Here is a 24,573-nt window from a genome sequence, read left to right on the forward strand (position 1 = left end):
CCTGGTTTGGATTTCCAGAAGAATGAAACATAACAGACGATAGTCTGACCAAGAGACTAATCTTAAGTAATCAGATAGAAAACCACAGTAACCAAAGAGCTATGGCAATAAAGTATAAGAAGGTATGAGTCTAATACTTCTTAGTAGGGTTCTTTGGATTTCATGTAGAACAAATATTTTATATATATACTTATCTTCCGATAAAAGAAGGAAAAGAAATGGTAAATCGAGCCTTAAAGCTTTTATAAATGTGATAGAATTACTGCTCTAACTGTAAGGTGAGCTGCAAATCTTAGCAATACACAATTGCTGTCTTACCAGAAATATATTTACATTCACTTCCACATGGCATTAAAGCAATACTGAAACTATACAGTACCTGTGTTGAAATCTAATTTGGTCATCTGAAGTGCGTAAGCTTCACAATCTTTCTTACTAAAACTGAAAATAATTACAGGTTGAAAATTTCTTTCCATAATCATCTTCACAATCTTGAATACGTTTGACGGACCTGCAAAAAAAAGTACATAAACTATGATGAAAAATTAACTCAAGATGGACCACAGACTTCATTGTAAAACTACAAAACTCATATATATGTAGGCGTAAATCTTCATGATGTTGGGTAAGGCAAAGCATTCTTAAGATATGATAGCAAAAGCACAAGCAACAAAAGAAAACAAATCAGATAACTATATTTCATCAAAATTTAAAACTTTTGTACTTCAACAGACACCAGCAATAAAGATACCTTTAACTTACAGAATGGGAGAAAATATTTACAAATCAGATATCCGATAAAGGTCTAGTATCCAGAATATATAAAAAATCCTTACTATTCAAGAACAAAAAGAAAATCTAATTTTTGAATGCACCAAAAATTTGAATAGATATTTGTCATAAAATCATAAAATGGATATTTCTTGACAATAGAAAGGAATGATGTATTGATATATGCTGAACATGGATAAACTTGATAAAAAAAAGCTAACTGAACGAAGTCAGATGCAAAAGACCACATATATCATGATTCCATTTATATGAAATGTCTACAAAAGGAAAACAGAAATAGAAACTAGATTAGTGATTACTCAAGGGTGAGGGGTAGATAAGAGATTGGGAGAAAATAAAGAATGACCATGAATGGGTATAGGGTTTCTTTCTGAGTTAATGAAAATGTTCTAGATTACAAAGTAGTTGTACAATTTTGTGACTATACTAAAACCTACTTAATTGCACCCTTAAAATATGGTGACTTCAATAGTATGTGAATTGTACTTCAATAAAAAATGTTGACTGTGATGACAGCTGCATAATTCTGTGACTGTACTAATAACCACTGAATTGCATATTTTAACAAGTCAATTGTAAAATGAACTATCTCTCAACAAATGTCACATAGAAAAAAGACATAAATTTTTACTCAGTTTTATCACGTACTATCTAGACATCTATATAGCTTCCAGAGGGGGGAAAACGTCTTTTTTTTTTTTTTAATGTAATTTGAAAATACAATTTTCATGTAAAATTTTCAAAAACAAAGTTCCAAGTTACCTTTTGTTCCTCCTTTTCGCCCCTTCTGATCTCCTTTTGCCAAATCACCAGCATCTCGAAGTACTTGCATTGCAGTATTAAAATTATCTTCTCTGAAGTCACCCTAGCATCACAAATATTTTTCTATATAACTTCAGTAATACTTAATCATAATCCAAACTTTTTTTTACCTCAAAACAAAGCTTCTTCAAATAATAAATAATTTAATAATAAAACTAGAAAAAGCAAAACTATAAGATATCTGAAACATGTACAGAGCCCCTTATTTTCAAGACATTTAAAAATACTGGAAAAGGAGGGGAATCTAACTCATGCATTAAAAAAAAATGAGTTTTAAATATAATTTTTGAAATAAAAATACATATACAAAGAAAATCAATAATAACTTTGGACTATAAAACTAGAAAGAAAAAAAAACAGACCTCTGCTCTACTTCCCTAGTTTAAAGAAAAGTGGGTATAAGCAGTTATGTGATATTCAAGATATAAGAATAATTACTCCCTTACATTTTCATCAACCACAAGGTGCAGGCCATCTCCCCCGGCTGGAAAAATATAGTGCTGTAATGGAGTAGGCCGATAATCTGTGTAAATTACATGACAAGGCTGTAAAAACAAAGGAAATTAAAATCAAGGACAAATACAAGATTGGAGTTTCCATAATGATTTCATACTTCAGACCTATGATGCCGTAATTAAGGAAGACTTCTATTCCCAGGGACGGAGGAGCCTGTTGGGCTGCCATCTATGGAGTTGCATAGCATCGGACACGACTGATGTGACTTAGCAGCAGCAGTATGGCAACAAAGAATGCACTGAGGTAAAATGGGACTTCTTGACCCCACAGAGACTTTTTACAGCTTTACTAAAACAAAACAGTAGGTTGATCTCTTCCAGAAGATTCACTGAGATTCTATCCTACAGGAGCAACATGGGTGTTACAAAAATACCACTAGAGAGTTAATAAATGGATAAAAGTAAATTTGTGAACCTTCTGGTATAAAGGAAAAATAAGGGCAGAAAAATAAAATAAAGAAAAATGCTTGTTATAAGGTCCTTTAATGCTCCTAAAATTGGACTAGAAAAGCAAAAAGGAAATGCAGTCAATAAAAAGTCCGCGCTTACATGAGAAAAATCAAACCACACTCTCAAGAAGTGAAGTCAAAGTTGCTCAGTCCTGTCCATTCTTTGTGACCCCATAGACTATATATATAGTCCGTGGAATTCTCCAGGCCAGAAGACTATAGTGGGTAGCCTTTCCCTTCTCCAGGGGATCTTCCCAACCCAGGGATCAAACCCAGGTCTCCTGCATTGCAGGCAGATTCTTTACCAGCTGAGCCACAAGGGACGCCCACACTCTCAAGAGATGTCCAGCTTTTTTTCTGGTACCAAGGCCTTAGAGGAAATTTTCCACTAGGTACTCGTGGCTCCCTGTATGAGTAGATGCAGTAGTTTACAAACCTGGCAAATCATCAGGATCACTCCGGGAGCTCCTAAAAGTTAAAAATTTCATGACCCAAGATCCTACTCTCAGAGATTTTGATGTACTGGGTTTGAGTTGGATTCAGAAATTCAAACGTATAAAAAAATTTAGTTGATTTTGATAAGCTTGCTTGCTTTGAAAAGTAGTTTTACATTAAAATGTCTTATTTATTCTAGGTAGCATTAGGAACAAAGTATAGGATATAGAAAGGCAAACTTGTAATATTTAAATATTGAAAACATCAAAAAAGAGAAAGAAAATACCTGTTTATGTAAGTGGCAAATCCACTCAGCAAACTGTCGGGCATTTGGAATAGTAGCCGAAAGAAAGACATAGTGAACGTTATCAGGAAGCAAAATAATAGTTTCTTCCCATACGACACCACGCTCTGAAAAATACAAATATACCTTGGAATTCAATGTCCCTTTATCATTTTCTCTCATGCTCAATTATCAGAAATGCAGATCACTTTACACAAAGATATTTTTAGCCACAGATCCTTACTGTAAACTACTTTCTAACCATGAATTGCATCTAGCAGAAAGTTAGTAGACTAGACCACCATAAACACAATGTACTCTGAAATAACGGCCTGCAAAATAAGCAGGTCCAAATTGAATCCTGTTCAGTCCAACAAGAGTCCCAGGACAATGGAAAGAGTATTTCCATCTCACTTAAAGAAGCAGAAGTTATTGGCTTACAGAAGGTCACAGAAACAGATTTCAAAGAAACACTATTACTATACCACAGTGTCTTTCATCTAAATTACCCTTATGATCTCTAAAGATGAAAGAAGGATCTGACTAGAGATGAAAGAAGGATCTGATAAACAACAAAACTATAAGTCAGTTTTATTAAAATGTAGAAAACAAACAGGAAAATCCATTTGAGAATTTTCTTCCAAATGAACAAATCAATAAAAGATTCATAATTTAGAGCAAAAATAACTGTTTATAATTTAATCTTTTGAATTTAATAAGAGTAAAATGTTTACAAAGGGTAAATGATTTCTTAAATTGTATTATTTTTCCTATAAATATAGGTTAACTCAGTGCTTTAGCCAAATAAAAACTAAGCTTCAAGTGTGTACATATTAAACATTTAACTTTTAAGTATGTTAATTTCTGCCACGTTCTACCTAAATCCCACATACACTTACTTTTCCATTATAGTAGTGCAGTAGTTCACGTAAAGACACTTTTTTTGTTGTTGTTCATTTTTATCTCATAATTCTCATTTTTAAAATCATAAACATGCATGCCTTAGTTTTTTAAAAAAACTAAAATAAATTGATAAAAATCAAGAAAGTTAACTCTGTAGGCCAGCAGTTTGGGAAATTCTTTAATATTAGATATATTAGAGAACTCTCTATTAAAAGCAAACTAATTTTAATTTCATTTTAAAATCTGAAGTTGCAGTTTCTCACCCAGAAGTTGTTACTATTCAAGAAGCTGTAACTGAATGAGGTCCAACCATAAAAACTATATCATGTTATCCACAATTTAGCTTACTACAACTCTACCCACAAGAAAGTAAGACAACTTGTTCAAAATTCCTAATTTCATTCTTAAATAACATGGCACACATCTCAGTAACACTACAAAATATACCTGAATCTCTCATGTAATGAATTTCATCAAATATGACCCAAGCAACTTCTCGCATAACTTCAGAACCTCTGTACAGCATACTTCTCAAAATCTAAAGAAGAAGTAGAAGATTTAGCAGGATTCTGACATACCAAAAACTCTCCTAACAAGAAATTTTGTATATTCTTTTTTAATAGAAACATTAAAATAATTTTAGACAGTGACATGTCTTAAGTATATAATACTCCTTTGCTAAATCCAAAATAAATTATTTCTCAAGTTAGTAATCATATATAATCCATGGAGAGAATTATTATCAACTCCATTTCCATATACTTTGAATATGAAGCTATTTCCTTATATGTAAAACACTTCACTCAAGACCTACACCTGCTAGGAAACGAAAGTAACTTAAAATCATCTTCTGTCTAACACAACGAATCTCATACTCCTACCAATTTTTTCTACCTCATCTTAACAACATGAATACTTCCTAGCAACTGTTAATTTATGCTCTCTAGTATAATATGTCTTTGTAGAATGCAAGGATATAATTCAAGCATGTAGAAAAGTACTTAATTAAGACAGCTAAGTGTCCAAAATATAAGATGCTATAAGTACATGCAAAACTTGACTGTGATTATGGGAAGAAGCTAAACATGACTGGGCATTTTTTAAAAAGTTATTTATCTGTTTGCATCAACACTCAGATGCAAAAGAAAAAAAAATCATAAAGAAGGTGTCACAACTTATTCAAAGGTACGTACTCCAATCATTGAAACTATATAAAACCATCAAACTATTATCATGTCACTGACAATATCCTTTAAAAATACTTTATGCAACTTTATTATATGATGACAGAAATAATGGAAATTTACAACTAAATTGAAACAATTTAAGATAAACTCTACTACCCCGTTCAAGTAAATCTACTCAAAAAGTATTGCCCTTTTATCTGTATAGAGCAAGTAATAAAACATTAGCTGTTTTAACTGATGAATCACATTAATTAAGTTAAAAAGGAAAAATTAGATGAGACATCATATAAATTACCTCTGTGGTCATAACAAGACAGGATGCTGTAGGATTAATAGTAACATCTCCAGTCATCAGACCAACATCTTGAAATTCTTCATACATTTCACGGTATTTCTGGTTACTCAGGGCCTTAATTGGGCTAGTAAATATTACACGTTGTTTTTCCCTTAGTGCCAATGCAATGGCATATCTAAAAATGTGAAAATAAAGAAGAATAAACTGTTAACAAAAAACTCTTTAGAAGTATGTGATTTTATTATATTAATATATAAATTGTGTCCAAATTTTTCCTTATTATCTAAAGACTTTGTAAAATATTAATGTCTTATTTTATTCACTTTCAACAAACTATAATAATAATCATGACAAATCTGAAGAACAGTGGTCTAAATGAACAAAAACATTTTACACTCTGGTGTCTCGGAGTCAATGTAACTTAATTACTAATATCAATGAATTACTAATAGTGACCCTATTTCTCAGAAGCAAAATACCTTTGGCTCTGTAAATGGACCTCTAAAAGTTTACAGAGCCTCTGCCTGTCAGTTTTTACATAAAGACTATAAATACTTAATAAACATTGGAAAATGAGTTGTAAAAAATGAGAAGACATAAAAAGAAACAGGAAAATGTGATCAACATTTAAGGAAAAGAAGCAGTCATGAGAAACTGAGTGGGCCCAGATGTTGGACTTAGCAAACAAAGACTTCAAAGAAGCTGTAAAAGACATGTCCAAAAAATGTAAGGAAACCATATTCTAAGAATTAAAGGACACAGGACAGTGATTCAAAGGGGCAATCTCGATAGAGAACTGAAATTATAACAACAAAACCAAATGAAAACTTTACAGATGAAAAGTAAAATAATGTACAAGAATGAAATGAAAAATCCACTAGATGGCTCAAGAACAGATATGAGAAGGCAGAAGAAAGTATTGTAAATATGAAGATAAATCAATAGAAATTATCAAAACTAAAGAAAGAAACAGAAGAAAAACAGACAGACATTCAAAGATTAGTGGGACAACCTCAAGTGTTCCAATGTACGTGTGTGTGTGCCCTCAGTCGAGTCTGACTCTTTATGGCCCCATGGACTGTAGCCTGCCAGCATCCTCTGCCCATGGAATTTTCCAGGCAAAAATACTTGAGTGGGCTGTCATTTCCTATTCCAGGGGATCATCCCAACCCAGGGGTCGAACCCACGTCTCTGTGTCTCCTGCACTGTCAGGCAGAGACTTTACCACTAGCGCCACCTGGGAAGCCCCGTGTGTTTCAACAGGGGTACCAAACTGAGAAAGAGACAAAACAAACATTAAAAAAAAAAAACACAATAAAAAAACTTCTAAACTTGTTTTTTAAAAAATATTAATCTATAGGTCCAACGAACACAATGAACCCAAGCAGGAAAAACTTTGGAATCACATCTAGAAACAAACTGCTGACTGACAAAGAGAAAAAGAAAGTCTTCAAAGCAACAAAAGAAAAACAACTCAAAACATACAAGAGACCAGCACCATAACTAAGGCTTACTTCTGATGGGAAAAAATGGAGTAGAATCAAACAATGTCAGTAGAATGACTATCCAATATTCAAAGGAAAAAACTGTCAATCAAGAACTATATATTCAGTGGCATTATCCTTTCAAAAATAAAAGCAAAACAAAGACATATTCAAATAAAAATGGAGGGAATTCACTGCTAAAACATTAACCATACAAGAAATATTCTTAAAAAATTCTTTAAACAGAATCCAGAGAAAAGAATAGAGCTTAAAATAATAAATATGTGGGTAAATGTAAGACTGTACACACTTCTCTTTTATTCAATTGATATTTTTAAAAACATAAAAGATTATTTAAAGCAAAAACATTATTTTAACATTGTATTATACTGGATTTATAGCAGGTAGCACAGTGGCAAAGAATCCACCGCAATATAGGAGACACAAGTTTGATCCCTAGGTTGAGAAGATCCCTGGGCAGGAAATGGCACCTACTCCAGTACCCTTGACTGGAAAGATCCCATGGACAGAGGAGCCTAGTGGGCTACAGTCCATGGGGTTGTGAGCTGGACATGACTGACTGACTGAGCACACATACACACAGCATATATAACTGAAATATATAGGTAGCAAAAATAGCACATGAAAGAATAAGGCTATCAGTATTTTACAGAGACTGTGGCTGTGAGAATAATCACTAAACATGTAATTCAAAGGTTAAAAAAAATAAGAAAGGAATTAAAATGGCACACTAAAAAATACTTGTTAAACAGAAAACTATAAAAACATGAAACATTACTAAAAAACAAAAGGCAAATATAAATACAACCACATCAATCATTAAATCAAATTACTGAAATTATAAAGTATCTTTTTCAACTACAAAAAAGTTGAATTAGAAACCCCAAAATAGAAAGATGTATGGAAAACCAACAAATACTTGAAAGGTAAAGAGGAAATAAAGAGAAACTAAAGAATGAATTAAATTGAAAATAAAACTCAAAATTTATGGGATACATATAAAGCAGTACTAAGAGGGAAAATTAAAGTTTTAAACATGAATATTAGATAGGAAGAATAATCTAAAATCAATCTAATTCCACCTCAAGAAATTCCTTGAAAGACACAGATTACCAAAACTGACTCAAGAAGAAAGGAAACTGAGCATGCAATTAAAAAATCTTGCCATAAAGAAAGGCTTCCCTGGTAGCTCAGCTAGTAAAGAATCCGCCTGCAATGCAGGAAACCCTGGTTTGAGTTGTGGGTCAGGAAGATCTGCTGGAGAAGGGACAGGATACCTACTCCAGTATTCTTGGGCTTCCTTGGTGACTCAGACAGTAAGGAATTCACCTGCAATGTTGGAGACCTGGGTTTGATCCCTGAGTCAGGAAGATCCCCTGGAGAAGGGAATGGCTAATCACTCCAGCATACTGGCCTGGAGAATTCTACGGACAGAGGAGCATGACAGGCGACAGTCCATGGGATTGCAAAGAGTCGGACATGATTAAACGACTTTCACTTTTACTGTCCCATAAAGAAAAGCCTAGGTAGTTCAGATGACTTCATTAACAAGTTCTGTCAAACATTTAAAGAGAAAATACCAAACCTACACAAACTCTTAGAGAAAACATACCAGGAGGGTCACTTCTCAACTTATATTATGAGGTCAGTATTAACATGATATCAAAACTAGACTCAGCTATTTAAAAGAATGCATTTGAATCAGTTCTAATGAGGTAGATGAAACTGAAGTGAAGTCAGAAAGAAAAACACCAATACAGTAAATTAATGCATATATATGGAATTTAGAAAGATGGCAATGATGACCCTACATGCGAGACAGCAAAAGAGACACAGATGTAAAGAACAGACTTTTGAACTCTGTGGGAGAAGGGGAGGGTGGGATGTGATTTGAGAGAATAGCTTTGAAACATGTATATTACCATATGTGAAACAGACCACCAGTCAATGTATGACCCTGAGGGATGGGACTGGGAAGGAGGTGGGAGGCGGGGTTCAAGATGGGAGACATATGTACACCCACGGCTGATTCACGTCAATGTATGGCAAAAACCACTACAATACTGTAAAGTAATTAGCCTCCAATTAAAATAAATAATTTTTAAAAATACACCATGCCCTGATAAATATGAATTTCAGATGAAAAAAAAAAAAAGAACTAGACGAAGATCTTGTTAAAAAAAAAAAAAGAAAACTACATATCCAGATCTCTCATGAAGATTCAAAAAAATTCCAGAACAAAATATGAGTAAACTGAAACTGGCAACATTATATAAAATGATCAACTGCCATAAACATCTAGGTTTATTCCAGAAATACAAGGATGGTTTAACAACAGAAAAATTGTAACGTAACACTTTAAAAGAATAAAAAGCAAACAGCATATCCTTGCCTCTACAGACGGAAAAAGGATTTGATAAAATACAATGCTTCTTTTTTAATCCTTGATACACTTATTTCCCCCAGTTTTATTAAGATTTAATGATATATAACATTATGTAAGTTTAAACTATATACTGTAAAATTTGATACACATATATATTGTGAAATGATTACCACAATAAGCTTAATTTACATCCTTATCACCTCATTAATTACCTTTTGGTTTTTTTCTGGTGACAGCATTTAAGATCTACCCTCTTAGGAACTTTCAAGTATACAATACAGTACTGTTAACTGTAATCACCATGCTCTATGTTAGACACTCAGAACTACTCATCTTACACCTAGAAGTTTGTTTCGTTTTACCACTATCTTCCTACTTTCCCCACCCTGCCCATCTCAGTCCCTGGAAACTACCATTCGACTCTTTTCATAAAATTCAACTTTTTTAGATTCCACATCTGAGATCACAGCGTTTCTCTTTCTCTAACTTATCTGACTTAACATACTGCTCTCAAATAATGTCCATTCATGCTATCACAAACAGCAGGATTTCCTTTTTTGATTGCTAAATAATATTCCATTGTGATTGACTGTGTGTGTGTGTGTGTGTGTGTGTGTGTGTGTGTGTGTGTGTGTGTGTGTGTGTGTGTGTGTGTGTAGACAGACAGAAACCATGAATAATGGGAATGCAGACATTTCTTCAAGATACTGGCTTCATTTCCTTTAGATACATACCCAGAAGTGGGATTGCTGAATTATATTCTATTTTTAATTTTTTGAGAAATCGCCACCCTATTTTCCACAGTAACTGTACCAATTTATATTCGCACAAAATTGCACAAGGGTTTCCTGTTCGTCACATACTTCCTAACACTCATCATCTCTTGTCTTTTTTATAACAGCCATTCAAATGGGTGTTTTTAAAATTCTTTCATTTGTTCCCAATTAAGAACAGAAAGGAACTTACTCAACCTGATAAAAGGAACCTAGGAAAAAGCTAGTTAAATTACACTTCATGGTGAAACACTGAATGTCATTCATTTAAGATCAGGAACATCCAAGGATATCCACTGTCACTACTACTATTCAACACTGTACTGGATTTTGCCAATGCAATAAGAAAATGAAACAGATGGGATAAAACATCAGCAAGAAGCAGTAAAAACTGTCTTTATTCACAGACAATATGACCAACTACATAGAAAATTTTATGGAATATGCAAAGTTACTATAACTTGTTAGTAAGCCAGTTTATTAATAAAGTGACAAGATAAAATATTAACATAAAAAATAAACTGTACTTCCCAAGCCACTAGCAACCCAAATATGAACTTAAGGAAGAATGTCATTTGCAAGCAATAAAATACTTAAGAGATTTAAGAAAAAAAATGTTAAAAGAGGAAGATGTGTAAAATCTGTACACAAACTACAAAATATTGCTGAGAGAAATTAAAGAAGATGTGAATAATAAATATATCATGCTAATGGACTGGAAGAGTCTATAATAATGTCAAAATGAAAATTCTCCCCAAATTAATCTATACAACACAATCCGCATAAAAATCCAAGTAGTCTTTTTGGGTAGAAATTAACACACTAATCTTAAATTTTTATTGAGGAACAAAAAGGATCTAGAAGAGCCCAAACAATTATAAAAAAGAATAAAGTTAGAGGACTCTAATTACCTAAATTTTATGCATACTTTAAAGCTATGGTAATCAAGATAGCGTGGACTGGTATAAGGATAGACACAGAGATAAACAGAACAGCAAGTCCAAAGCCAAACCTATACATTTATGGTCAGTTCACTAGGAATTCAACAGTCAATTCAATTCAAAGAATATTCAGTGGGAAAATCATCATTTTTTCAACTGGAACAATTATCCACATACAAAAAAGGTTAATTTAAACCCCACCTTTACCTCACATCATACATAAAAATTAATTCAAAGGAAATCATAGCTCTAAGTGGAATGGCTAATACTATAAACTTCAAAAAGAAAATAAAAGGGATATTATTTGTGATATTGGGATAGGCATAAATGTCTTAAGTACTGATATCAAAAGCATGATCAATCCATAAAAGAAAATACATGAGAAGCTAACACCAACTTTAAGATCTTTTGTGCTACAAATGATACCATTAAGATGATTTAAAGAATTATTTATGATGCAATAAGACAACCAATTCAATTTTAAAAATCAGCAAAGACTGAAATAGATATTTCATTTAAGATATACAAATGGGTGATAAGCAAATGAAATGATACTTAACATTTTATTAGTCATCAAAGAAATTCAAAACCACTATGGAACATCATTAGATATCCACACTAAAATAGGTATAATCAAAAAAGATTATGCCAACAGGTGGCTAGGACATAAAAGAAACAGGACATAAGAGAAACATAAGAGTCCTTATCCATTACGATAGGAATACGAAATGGTGCAGCCACTTTGGAAAACAGTCTGGTCATTTACCGAATCATTAAATATATATTTGCCATCAAATCCAACAATTACATTACTAAGTATCTATCTACCCAAGAGAAATAAAAATGTGTCTACATAAAGACCTGTGTATGAATGTTCATATCAGAATTACTTAGAATGGTCAAAAATGCAAAACAATTCAAATTTCTATCAACTGAATAAACAAAATGTCATGTATTCATAAACTATAACTTATCAATAAAAAGAAATGAACTAATGATATATGCAATATGTATGAACCTCTAAGTGTTATTTTAAACAGAAAAAGACACAAAAGACTCCATATTACATGATTTCATTTATATGAAACTTCTAGAAAAGGCAAAACTATTTAGGCAAAGCGGATCAGTGAAAGCGTTGGAGCTGGAGGCAAATTATGGACAGCAGCCTAAACTGCTGAGGGCTGCACAGCTGTACAAATTTATTAAACTCAGTGAACTATATACTTTAAATGGGTGGATCTCATAATATTTAAATTGTATAATAATAAAGCTAATGCTTTTTAAAAAAGCTTTACATAGAATAAAAAGTAAACAGGGTTAGGAAAGCTACTCAATTACCTAGGTAAACAACCTGGTACCAATATATTAATCTAGCACCAGATTTATAAATGAAATGTCGTACTTGTTATAGTTATCAGCTAACATTGGAGTTTACCTTAAGTTCTTGAATTCCTAGGGGAAATCTTTATCTGAGATCCATGAACCACTTGCTGAAATCATAAAATCTGGTACGTACATATAAATATACACTTCACTGGAGGTTTTTATTGAGGTAAAATTCATAAAACATAAAACTGTTTTAAAGTGCACAACTGAGTGGATTTTAGCACATTCACTATGCTGTGCAACTACCACCTTTATCTGACTCTTAACATTATTCTCATCCCTCCAAAAACCCCATATCCATTAAGCAGCTACTTTCTGCTCCCCTCGTCTAAATATTCCCTGGCCTCCACCAATCTGCTCTCTCTCTAAGAATTTACCTGAAATATTCTACACAAACGGAATCAAATAATATGTGACCTACTGAGTCTGGCTTCTTTTACTCAGCATAATGTTTCTGAGGTTCACCCACACTGTGGCATATATCAGTATTTCACTGCTGCTATGGCTGAGTGGTATTTCATTGTAAAGATACACCAGATTTATTTATCTATCATCCACTGATGGACTTTTGGGTTGTTTCTACCTTTTCATTATTGTGAACAGTACTGCTGTGAACCTTCATGTATAAGCATCTGTGTATTTGTTTTCAATTCTTTGGCATAATACACCTAGGAGTGGAACTGCTGAGTTGTACAGTAATTCTAAAAGTATCTTTTTGAACAACTATTAGACTGTTTTCCACAACAGCACTCAAGAGCTTTCAAAAGTGTCTATATCTATAACCCTAGTGAATTTCTTAAAATCTCTTTACAGTCTCCTAACTCAGAGTAAGCCTCTGACTGTGTGGATCACAACAAACTGTGGAAAATTCTTCAAGAGATGGGAATACCAGACCACCTTATCTGCCTCCTGAGAAATCTGTATGCAGGTCAAGAAGCAACAGTTAGAATTGGACATGGAACAGACTGGTTCCAAATTGGGAAAGGAGTACAACAAGGCTGAATATTGTCACCCTGCTTATTTAACTTATATGCAGAGTACATCATGTGAAACACCGGGCTGGATGAAGCACTAGCTGGAATCAAGATTGCCAGGAGAAATACCAATAACCTCAGATATGCAGATGACACCACCCTTATGGCAAAAAGTGAAGAGGAACTAAAGAGCCTCTTCATGAAAGTGAAAGAGTGGAGTGAAAAAGTTGGCTTAAAGCTCAACATTCAGAAAACTAAGATCAAGACATCCAATCCCATCACTTCATGGCTAACAGATGGGGAAACAATGGAAACAGTGACAGACTTTACTTTCTTGGGCTCCAAAATCACTGCAGATGGTGACTGCACCCATGAAATTAAAAGACACTTGCTCCTTGCAAGAAAAACTATGACCAACCTAGATAGCATATTAAAAAGCAGAGACATTACTTTGCCAACAAAGGTCTGTCTAGTCAAAGCCATGGTTTTTCCAGTAGTCATATATGGATGTGAGAATTGGGACTCTAAAGAAAGCTGAATTGATGCTTTTGAACTGTGGCGTTGGAGAAGACTCTTGAGAGTCCCTTGGACTGCAAAGAGATCCAACCAGTCCGTCCTAAAGGAAATCAGTCTCAAATATTCACTGGAAGGACTAATGCTGAGGCCAAAACTCCCAATACTTTGGCCATCTGATGTGAAGAACTGACTCACTGGAAAAGACCCTGATGCTAGGAAGGACTGAAGGTGGGTGGAGAAGGGGACAACAGAGGATGAGGTGGTTGGATAGCATCGCCGACTCAATGGACATGAGTTTGAGCATCCTTTCAGGAGCTGGTGTTGGACAGGGAAGCCTGGCATTCTGCAGCCCATGAGGTTGCAGAGAGTAAGACACGACTGAGCGACTGGACTAAACTGAACCCTAGAGTACGAAAGCAAGTTTTAACATACACTGGAAAATTTTCTATACTGAAAATCTCTCTGCTTTAGTAGCAAAAACGAAAGCAAAGTTACACTAATGCCTAGAATTCTAACATCTATATATGTTGGCTTCAAATGGATAATGCACCAACTACTATATACCTGTACACTTCTCAAAATGAGATAAAATAACTGAACTAAAAATAGTCAAACCTATAATTTGTGCCTTAGAAGGAAACAAGCTTCTGACTTCAGTACCTCCTAAAAAGGAGTGGACAATAAAAAAAATTAGTCCTATTCCACTGGATAGAACTAGGGTAATACTGGACCATAATGTGTCTGAATCTAACAAACAGATTAAGACTACTCTGCAACTGGCTGATACCATTTCAATGATAATCTAAGATCCAGAGCCTCACTCCTCTAACTCCCCTACAAAAAGAAAACGTTTGAGTTATACCTCAGCCAAGGCCTGAAAAGACTAATATACAGTACTCAGGCTCTGACTATCTGAAGGACGATATTCCAAAACTCATGAAAAATATCCACCACTATGCCAAGGGAAAGGCACTGCTGAACAGGGTGATTGGTGCAATTTTTATGTTTTTTTCCTTTATGATCTTCTTCACTCTTCATGCGATCGCTGTTAAGAACACTTAATTTAGCTGTTCAACAGGAAAGCTGTAATTCCTCCATGATGAAGAAATAAAATATATTATAAATTATTAAGAGTTAACCTGTGAACACAAACTGGCTTCTGAAAAGGTGCCAAGATTGAGGGGAGAAAATAGTCTTTCAACAAATGGTTCTGAGGCAATTGGATAGCCACATGCAAAAAAATGAAGTTGAACCTTTACCTTATAAATTATACAGAAATGTAAAACCTCAAAAAGGGTCAAAGAACTAATAGCTAAAATTATAAAATTCTTAGAAGAAAATATAGGCATAAATCTTTGTGGTCTTGGATTAGGCAATGCTTTCTTTAAAATAACATGAAAAGAAAACAGACAAATTGCACTTGGTCAAATTAAAGACATTTGTCCCTCAAAGAATACGCTTAAGAAAGTAAAAGGATGACTTAGAGAAAAAGAGAAAATGTTTGCAAATCATATATCTGACAAAGAACTAGTATCAGAATACAAAACAACTATCACAATTGAACAAGGCAAACAATCTAATGAACAAATAAAAAAAGACTTAAGCAGATATTCCCCCAAAGACATACAGAAGGCCAATAAGCATACTAAAAAATGCTCAGTATCATTAGTCATTAAGGAAATACAAATCAAAACCACATTCACAACTGACAGAATGACTATTATCAAAAAGGCAAGAAATAACAAGTGCTGGTAAGGATGTGGAGAAAAGGGAACCCTCGTGTACTGCTGGTAGGAATGTATACTGGTACAGTCATCATGGAAAACAGTATAGAGATTCCTCAAAATATTAAAAATAAAACTATCATATGATCCAGCAATTCCACTCCTGGGTATCTATCCAAAGAAAACAAAAACACTGATAAGAAAAAATATGCATGCCCCTATGTTCACCACAGCATCATTTACAATTGTCAAAATACAAAAGTAACCCAAGTGTCATCAACAGATGAATGGATGTGGTATATGTATATGTGTGGAATATTAAGTCATAAAAAAGAATGAAATCTTGCCATTTGCAACATCACAGATGGCCTTAGAAAGCATTGTGCTAAATGAAATAAGTCAGAGAAAGACAAATATTATATTGTTTTACTTATATGTGGAATATAAAAATAAACGAACAAACATAAGAAAACAGAAATAGTTATAGATACAGAAAACCAACAGGTAATCACCAGAGGGGAGGGTATTGAGGGGAAGAAAGAAATAGGTGAGGGACCTTAAGAGGTATAAACTTGCAGCTATAAAATAAATGAGTCATAGGTATGAAAGATATAGTGTGGGAATCTAGTCTAATAATTATATATCTTTTTATGGTGACATAGCGTAAATAGACTTACCATGGTGACCATTTTGAAATGTACAGGAATATCAAATCACTATGTTGTACAACAGGAAATTACACAGTGTTGCAGGTCAATTATACTTCAAAACAAACGAATTTACAGAAAAAGAGATCAGATCCGTGGTTACCAGATGTGGGGGCAGGGGGGGAAAAGGGATGAAGATGGTCAAAAGGTAGAAACTTCCGTTTCTAAGTAGTAGAGATGTAATGCACAATATGATAAACATAGTTAACACTGCTAAGAGTTATATAAAAAAGTTAAATGAGTTATTTTCTCATCACAAGAAAAATTTTTCTACTTAGTTGTGTATCTATACAAAATGATGGATGTTTACCAAGCCATCATTTCTTATAATCACTTCAGGATGCATGCAAGTCAGATCATTATGCTGCAGTCTTTGAACTTACATAGTGCTATGTGTCAGTTTTATCTCAATAAAACTGAAAGAAAAATTATTTACAAATAAACTTCACATATTGGAAATTAGAATAATGAACATTATATAGGATTATATCACTACCAATACCCACAGAACATTAATCTTGTCTAGAAATAAGTAACATTATTGTGCTTTTTTCTTTCTGGAATTCTTTTCAGAAACCTAACTAGTTCACCTTGCAGAATGTTTTGTGTTATTCTGACTAACCTATATTACACTGAAAATCCACATTAAAAATTTTTTTATTTGAAACAATCATAAAATAAGTTTACTACATAATCAATTTTTTTTAAAAAGGTAGTAACAAGTGTTGGCAAAGACATGGAGAAACTGAAACCCTCATATAACTATGGGAAAATAAAGCGTTGCAGCTCCTATGGAAAACGGTTTGGTGATCCCTCAAAAAGTTAAACACAGAATTAAACATGACAAAGTTTAATTCCATTCCTAAGTATATACTGATGATAAGGAAAAATACGTGTTCAAACAAACACTTGTACATAAACATTTCCAAAAGCATCATTCATAATAGCCAAAAAACTGGAAACACTCATACATCTATCAACTGATGAATGGATAAACAAAATGTGGTATATCATACTATATAATTAATCAGTCACAAAATATTGGCCATAAAAAGGAACTCAAGTCTGATGTTTACCACAACACAGATGAATCTTAAAATCATCATCCTTAGTGAAATAAAACATTAAAAAAAGCCATATATCATATGATTCTATTTAAATAAAATACCCAGAAAAGGTAAATTCATACAAACAGAAAGCAGACTGATGGCTGAAAGAAACTGGAGCTAAGGGAATGGGGAATGACTGATTAATGGGTGTGTGGTTTCTTTCTGCCATGGTGAAGACATTCATGAACTAGATATTGGAGACAGCTGCACACAGTAAGGGAAAACAAGTTAAACCACAGAAGTCTATCTGCAACAGACTGCAAAATCCCATCCACATTAAAGAGCAGAACCCACTTTCAGAACAGCCCAGTTCCTCTGAAACTTTAACAGATGTATGCATCACCTGGTGATCTTGTTAACATGCAGATTATGATTCAGTAGTTCTAGGGTGGGGTGTGAGATTTTTGCCTAATTTAGCTAGTAGGTGATATGCATGCATCTGGTCTAGGACCATACTCTGAGTAGCAAGACTCTAGAACAATGGTCTTTACATACATTTTAGAAGAAAATATAATACCTATCCAAAAATTTAAAACACAAACAATATATGTGTATTTATTTTACACATTAAGTAAGGGAACTACTATAGTAATAGAGACCATGTATTAAAAATAATAGAGAAAATATCTACTTATTTTCAGCATGGAGTAACAAGGACTGGGTTTACCTACCCACCTGTAACAATGGCAAAATATGATAAAATATGTGAAACAATGATTTCAGATACTGAATAATCACAGAGTAATCCCTGAGAAGAGGGAAGTAAATGACATAATCTCAGATTATTGTCCACAGAGTTTCCAAGTCACAGTTCCAGGAGATGAACCTTGAAGGTTTCCAGAAGTTAAGCAGACAGGAGTCTGGGGACGCCATGGCAGCTACACTGCAGCTCAAAATAACCAGAGAGGAAAGAGGTAGACAAAGGGAAAGCTCTGAACATCTGCTGAACATTCTGGTGTCTTCAAGTAAGTGATAATCAGTGAATAAGTGTTAGGAAACAACTTGAAGCAATGGGAAAAAACAACCAAATGGAGTAGAACTAAAAAAAATGATACAATCTTCAGAGCTGGGAGTAACACAGGTTCCCAATAGTCATGGTAGAAAAATTCATAATTCACAAGATGCTGGCTAGAATATCAAGAAATATACTAAAAAATGGAGAAAAGTAGCCTTAAGTTAAATGCTTCTCTGCTGCTGCCGCTGCTGCTATGTCACTTCAGTCATGTCCGACTCTGTGCGACCCCTTAGACAGCAGCCCACCAGGCTCCCCCGTCCCTGGGATTTTCCTGGCAAGAACATTGGAGTGGGTTGCCATTTCCTTCTTCAATGCATCAAAGTGAAAAATGAAAGTGAAGTCCCTCAGTCGTGTCTAACTCTTAGCGACCCCATGGACTGCAGCCGACCAGGCTCCTCCATCCATGGGATTTTCCAGGCAAGAGTACTGGAGTGGGGTGCCATTGCCTTCTCTGAAATGCTTCTCTAGTCCTGCCTAAAATCATAAAAGCCTTGGAAGAACTACATTTTTCTCCAAGTAACTGTATCCCACAACAAAGCTCAAGAATATTAATAGAAATGCAAAAATAGTCATCACCCAAGAAGGTAAAATTCACAATGTCTTGTGAATTAAAAAATAGAAAAAGGCAAATATAACAAATAAGGAGTAAAAATAAATAAATGAAAAGGCATCCAAAAATGAGACAGAAAACAGAATCAGTAAATGAGGACACAGAAAATTACCATTACAGTATAACTGTATCCTATATATTCAAGAAAACTGAGGAAAGATTAAATAGCTTGCTTAAAAGAAATACTAAAAATATTAAAAGATGCAAACCAAAATTTTAGCACGAAAAATCTAAATCTGAGATGAAATTAAACTGGATAAAAGTAAAATTAAATTAGACACTGCAGGGGGAAAAAAAAAAAAAAAAAACAAGAATAAACTTAAAGCTGTCCAAAATGAAACACAGAGAACAAACAAAAAACAATAAGTATCAGTGAGCTCTGAGACAACTTAAAGTAACTAATACAAGTTTAAGTGAGGTCCTCTGAGTACTAAAAAGGGGTACTATTTTAACCAAAAAATTGTTGAAATTTTTCCAAATCTGATGAAAACAAACAAACCCACAATCTGAGAAGCCGAATAAATTCAAGCAAAAGAAATATGAGAAGAATTATGTAAAGTCACGTCATAATTAAATTGCCAAAAGTCAGTGATGAAATTAAAAACAGCCAAACATCGCATCAGAGCAGTATGTAAAGCAGCAGGAAAACACTGATTTATAATGAAGGGAAAAGCCAATTAATTAAAACAGATCAGGAAATAACACAGATGAAAGTAATAGTAAGAAGGAATATTTAAATAGTTTTTAAACTGTATTTTGTTGTTCAAGAAGCTGGAGAAAAGTAAGTAGACACATGGAAAAACACTAAACACACAAACAAATGAACTTCTAGCAAAGAAAACTATACATGTCTCACTGAAAAGGATTAAGGACAGATTAGGTAATGCAGAAGCAAAGATTAATGAATCTGAAGATAGAGCATTAGAAAAGACCTGAAATGAAACACAGAAAAAATGAACACAGCATTAGTGAATCATGACCCATCCTCATGATTGATGGGAAATTTATAGCACTAAATATTTACATTAGAAAAGGAAAGGTGTGAAATCAATGACCTCACCTGCTTCCTTTAAAAAACTAGAAAAAGATCAAATGAAGCCCAGAGTAATAAGAAAGGAAATAAAAGGTATAAATTTACTTACAGAAACCAAATAGAGAAAATTAAAACTTTTAAAGAGTATGGTAAGAAACAAAACTTAAGATTCTTAAGTTTTAAGATTCTTAAAACAAATCTTAAGATTCGATTTTAAAACTACAAAGAGAGCAAGAGAAGAAAAAAGGAACAGAGGGAAACTACAAAACAGCCAGAAAACAATTAGCAAAATGGCAGTACATACACACTTACCAATAATAAAATGTAAATGGACTAATTCTCCAATCAAAAGACAGAATGGTTGAATGGATTAAAAAAACAAGAGCCAGCTATATGCTGCGTATAGGAGACTCACTTCAGTTGTAAGACACAGACTCAAAAGTGAAGGAATGGAAAAAGATATTCCATACAAACAGAAACCAAAAGAAAGTCCTGGTAGCTACACTTACATAAAACAAAATAAACTTTAAAACTGTAACAACATACAAAGAAGGACATTACATAATGATAAAGGAGCCAGCCCAACAAGACGATATAGTATTTATAAACATATATGCACCCAACACAAGAGCACCTAAATGTACACAGCAAATATTAACAGTCCTAAAATCCCATTTAAAAAGAAAGCTACTCACTCAGCACAAACAGTTTTTCCTGCTGATGTATGTGCAGATACTAAAACAGACTGATTATTATCAACACACTGAATGGCTTCTCTTTGAAAAGCATCAAGAATGAATGGATATTCCTATAAAAAAAAATTAATATACGTATGAAGATACCTTGCCACATCGGAACATACTTAAAACCAAGAGATGCTACCCCCAGAAGCATTACGGAAGTATTTATGAGTCTATTTGGGAAACATTCTATCCACTAGAGAAAATTAGGAAGAATTAAAAAGAAAATTTTAACGAGACAGAATATGTTATTTCTGCTGTCTCATCTTTCAATTATGCTTACACATATACTAATTACAACACAACAATTATTACCATATATTAAGAACATGCTTTATGGGAGGCACTGTGGAACACAGTTCCCACATATTAATCTCCATAGCAACTCCTAACATAGGTATAGTTTTCCTTCCCAGATGGGAACACTGAGAGTCTGAAGTCAAGTCCTCAATGAAGTTCACTCAGCAGAGGCAGAATAATATATCTATCAGACTTTAAAAATTCAAGTTTACCACACAGTGTTGCCTTTTTTACTTAAAGAAAATGACTTGGAAAACCTACACTACTCTCTTATAGTCTATCAGGGATTCAAGATGCATTTAGTATCAGCATTAGAGTTTAAGTTTCATTAGAAGCTTGTTAGGCTCCAGAACTGTATGCAAAACATATTGTACATATGCATTTTTTTCTAGAGAAAGATTGATACTTTTCATTAGATTGTTTGAAATGGCTGAGAATTATGCTTAAAAATCTTATCAGATGATGCTTGGTTTTCAGTATGGTTGTTTACTGATTTGGTTCTCACCATATCTGACTTCAAGTGGAAGCTTCAGAGTGTGTATCTACATACACATACACACACACACACGGAAATATAAAAATCTCATTTTAAAGTTTACCTTTAAGATTTTTAGGAAAACAGACTCACAAAACTGTACCAACTGTACCGCTCAAGGTACAAACCTTTGCAGCTTTTCCAACTCGAGGTTTAAGTGGTAGATAATCTTCATCTGCAGGAAGTGCAACCTGATGTTTAAAAAAAAAATGTACCATTCAAGAATTGATGCATTCAGCATACCATAATTAATGATGGTTTGAAAAAGAAAGGTGATGAACTAAAGTGTTGCTGACAGTCTTAGACACTACAAAAATAAATAACCATCTTCCAAGAACAAGGCAAATGCAAATATTACAACAGTCCAAAAAGTGTTTACCTAATAGTTATGTAATCAAAAGCATTTAAGTCTACCTCCCAAAAGAAACTTTATTAAGTTCTAGGACTTATCTTAGCTATCTTTGTATATTCTATATCTAATGTACTTCTTGACAATGAATGCTCAAAAAAGCTGAATGGACATAAAAAGGGATGCCACTATATGAAAGAAAACTGTATAGAATAAAGTATTCCCTGGAAGAGGAAGTTAATTTTCCTCTACTGAAGATTAAGATCCACAGAGCAGTTCACAATATACCTAAATTCCCAAGACTTAGGTCAAGTAGTGTATAAATAATACGAGCAAAGTAAGGTACACAAAGAAGTCAGAAATCATTTCTAAGAGCAAAATTTTAACAAACAATTATGAGATAAGATTAGCTGTCTTAGAAATATTGAGAGATTGTTGGCAAACCTGCAATTCAACTGCAATCAAGATGACATGTGCAGCATTTCAAAAAGCAGTAAGTGGAACCTGACTATAATGAAGTGAAACAATAAATTATGAAATCTAATGAAAAATATCTAATATAATGAATGTGTTAAAAGAAATGTGACACTCTAAATGGAATCTATAAAGGGGCAGAATTTGGAAGCTTATCCAGCACGCACTACAAAAATTCAGGAGGTGTTTTTATTAGTGAATGAACCTTTCTGGGGGATAGGAATAGTTTTCATCAATCTTTCCCACATATTTTCCTTTTATGACTCTAAGAAACTTCTAAGTAGTTTCTGATTCCCAGGTAGTTTGATAGTAAGAGGATTACTTATCCATTAATTTTAGGAAATGTCCTTCTTTTGCTACACTATACCATGAGTATGAAAGTGACTCTGTTCTAAAGAGCACAACTGCTGGCACACTGACAAAACCAAATTTCTGAATCTAAAAATGTTGGGACTAGATCCTCAATCATGGTGTGATCCAATTTCACTTCCCTCACATTTCTCCTTGATACTCGCTATGACATGAACAAAAAACTTTAACACAAAGCAATTAAGATTTTAACATCTCTGAGATTTAATAGCAACAACAACAACAAATTGTGTTTTCACATGTATGAGAATCAGTTTTCTTTTTATTCTCTGAAAACAGTGTAACACTAACATAAGACAGATAGGGAGAAGAGAAACCTACAGGGACTAAGGAGTCAGAAAAAAAGAAAACCAACAGAAAAATCAAACAGACTTAGCAATTAGTTATTGGTGATTTTTGCCAGAATAGTTCGAAAGACATGGAGAAAGAAGAATTCTAACTACAGTAGACTAAAAGATGACTGGAAGGCTAGGAAGTTGAGCAGGGATTTTCTAAGCAGAGCAATCAATTAACACCACTGGAAAAAAAGGACTATATATACATATATATGCATATATATTTGTGTGTGTGTGGTGTTTCTCTTTATATTCAGTGAATAATAAAATGTGCCCGGTGTTCAAAAGATAGGTACTAAATGAGTAACTACAATGGTGAAGAAGAAAAACAACACAGTGGTTAAAATGAAAACATATAACGAAAGAGAAGCTTCTAAATATTCGTATGCTGGTAAGAAAGGGAAAACAGAAAAGGAAACACTAAAAACAGTCAAGGGAAAATGGAGTGATCCAAGTCTTTGTGGAGGCAGGATAAGACACGACCAAGAACACTGACGGAGCAACCCTCCTCAGCCTAAACAATGCAGTGCCTTTGCCTTGGAGTGGATATGACTCCAACTTTGTATCTTTGAACCCCTAGATAAAGTAAAGGTGACCTGCTAAAAAAGTGAGACGAGATAACAGGATGTAGGGTTTCAGGATAATCATGGAGGACAGAAGGAACCTTTGACCTTCTGAGAGCTAAATTTGTGTTTGGGTTTTCTTTCCCATCTTTTTAAGACCACAGCTTCAAAGAGAGTCTCATGTAAGTGTTGAATATATGATCTAATGGATATTATACCCACCAAACTAAGTGCTATTCTAAAGGAACATAAGGAAATTTCAATTTAAAAAATAAGTATTAAAAAAAAAGGCTCCAAATCTACATCAATTTTTGTTAATCTAGAATTATTCTGCTTATTCAATAAAGACTTCTAGTAAGATTCCCCAACTATCTGTAGTAATAACTTGTCAGGTTACATGGTAAAGGCAAGGGGGCTTAATAGAAAGATCTAGTGTTACAGTTTCCTTAAACTCTGTGATAAAGGGTTACCACAAGCTATCCTTGACCACCATCTTGTGGCAAAACAATATAACTGCAATGTATCGGTTGTCAGCAAGATGAAGAAAG

The 24,573-nt window shown here is 33.7% G+C and overlaps 1 protein-coding gene across 2 annotated transcripts in view; it reads right to left on the reverse strand.

Annotated features, from left to right (window-relative positions):
• The window catches only part of MTREX (Mtr4 exosome RNA helicase), a 95,367-nt gene that overhangs the window by 62,156 nt on the left and 8,638 nt on the right, over nt 1-24,573 (reverse strand). For both annotated transcript variants that reach the window (XM_004016983.5, XM_060400428.1), the window contains exons 4-11: nt 22,064-22,126; nt 21,056-21,168; nt 5,682-5,856; nt 4,647-4,737; nt 3,300-3,424; nt 2,061-2,159; nt 1,555-1,657; nt 380-511 (exon numbers count right to left, since the gene is read on the reverse strand). In XM_004016983.5, coding sequence (XP_004017032.1) covers nt 380-511; nt 1,555-1,657; nt 2,061-2,159; nt 3,300-3,424; nt 4,647-4,737; nt 5,682-5,856; nt 21,056-21,168; nt 22,064-22,126 — 901 coding nt within the window. The remainder of the gene's footprint in view (nt 1-379; nt 512-1,554; nt 1,658-2,060; nt 2,160-3,299; nt 3,425-4,646; nt 4,738-5,681; nt 5,857-21,055; nt 21,169-22,063; nt 22,127-24,573) is intronic.

Source organism: Ovis aries, chromosome 16 (assembly GCF_016772045.2).
Source record: "Ovis aries strain OAR_USU_Benz2616 breed Rambouillet chromosome 16, ARS-UI_Ramb_v3.0, whole genome shotgun sequence".
NCBI lineage: Eukaryota > Metazoa > Chordata > Mammalia > Artiodactyla > Bovidae > Ovis > Ovis aries.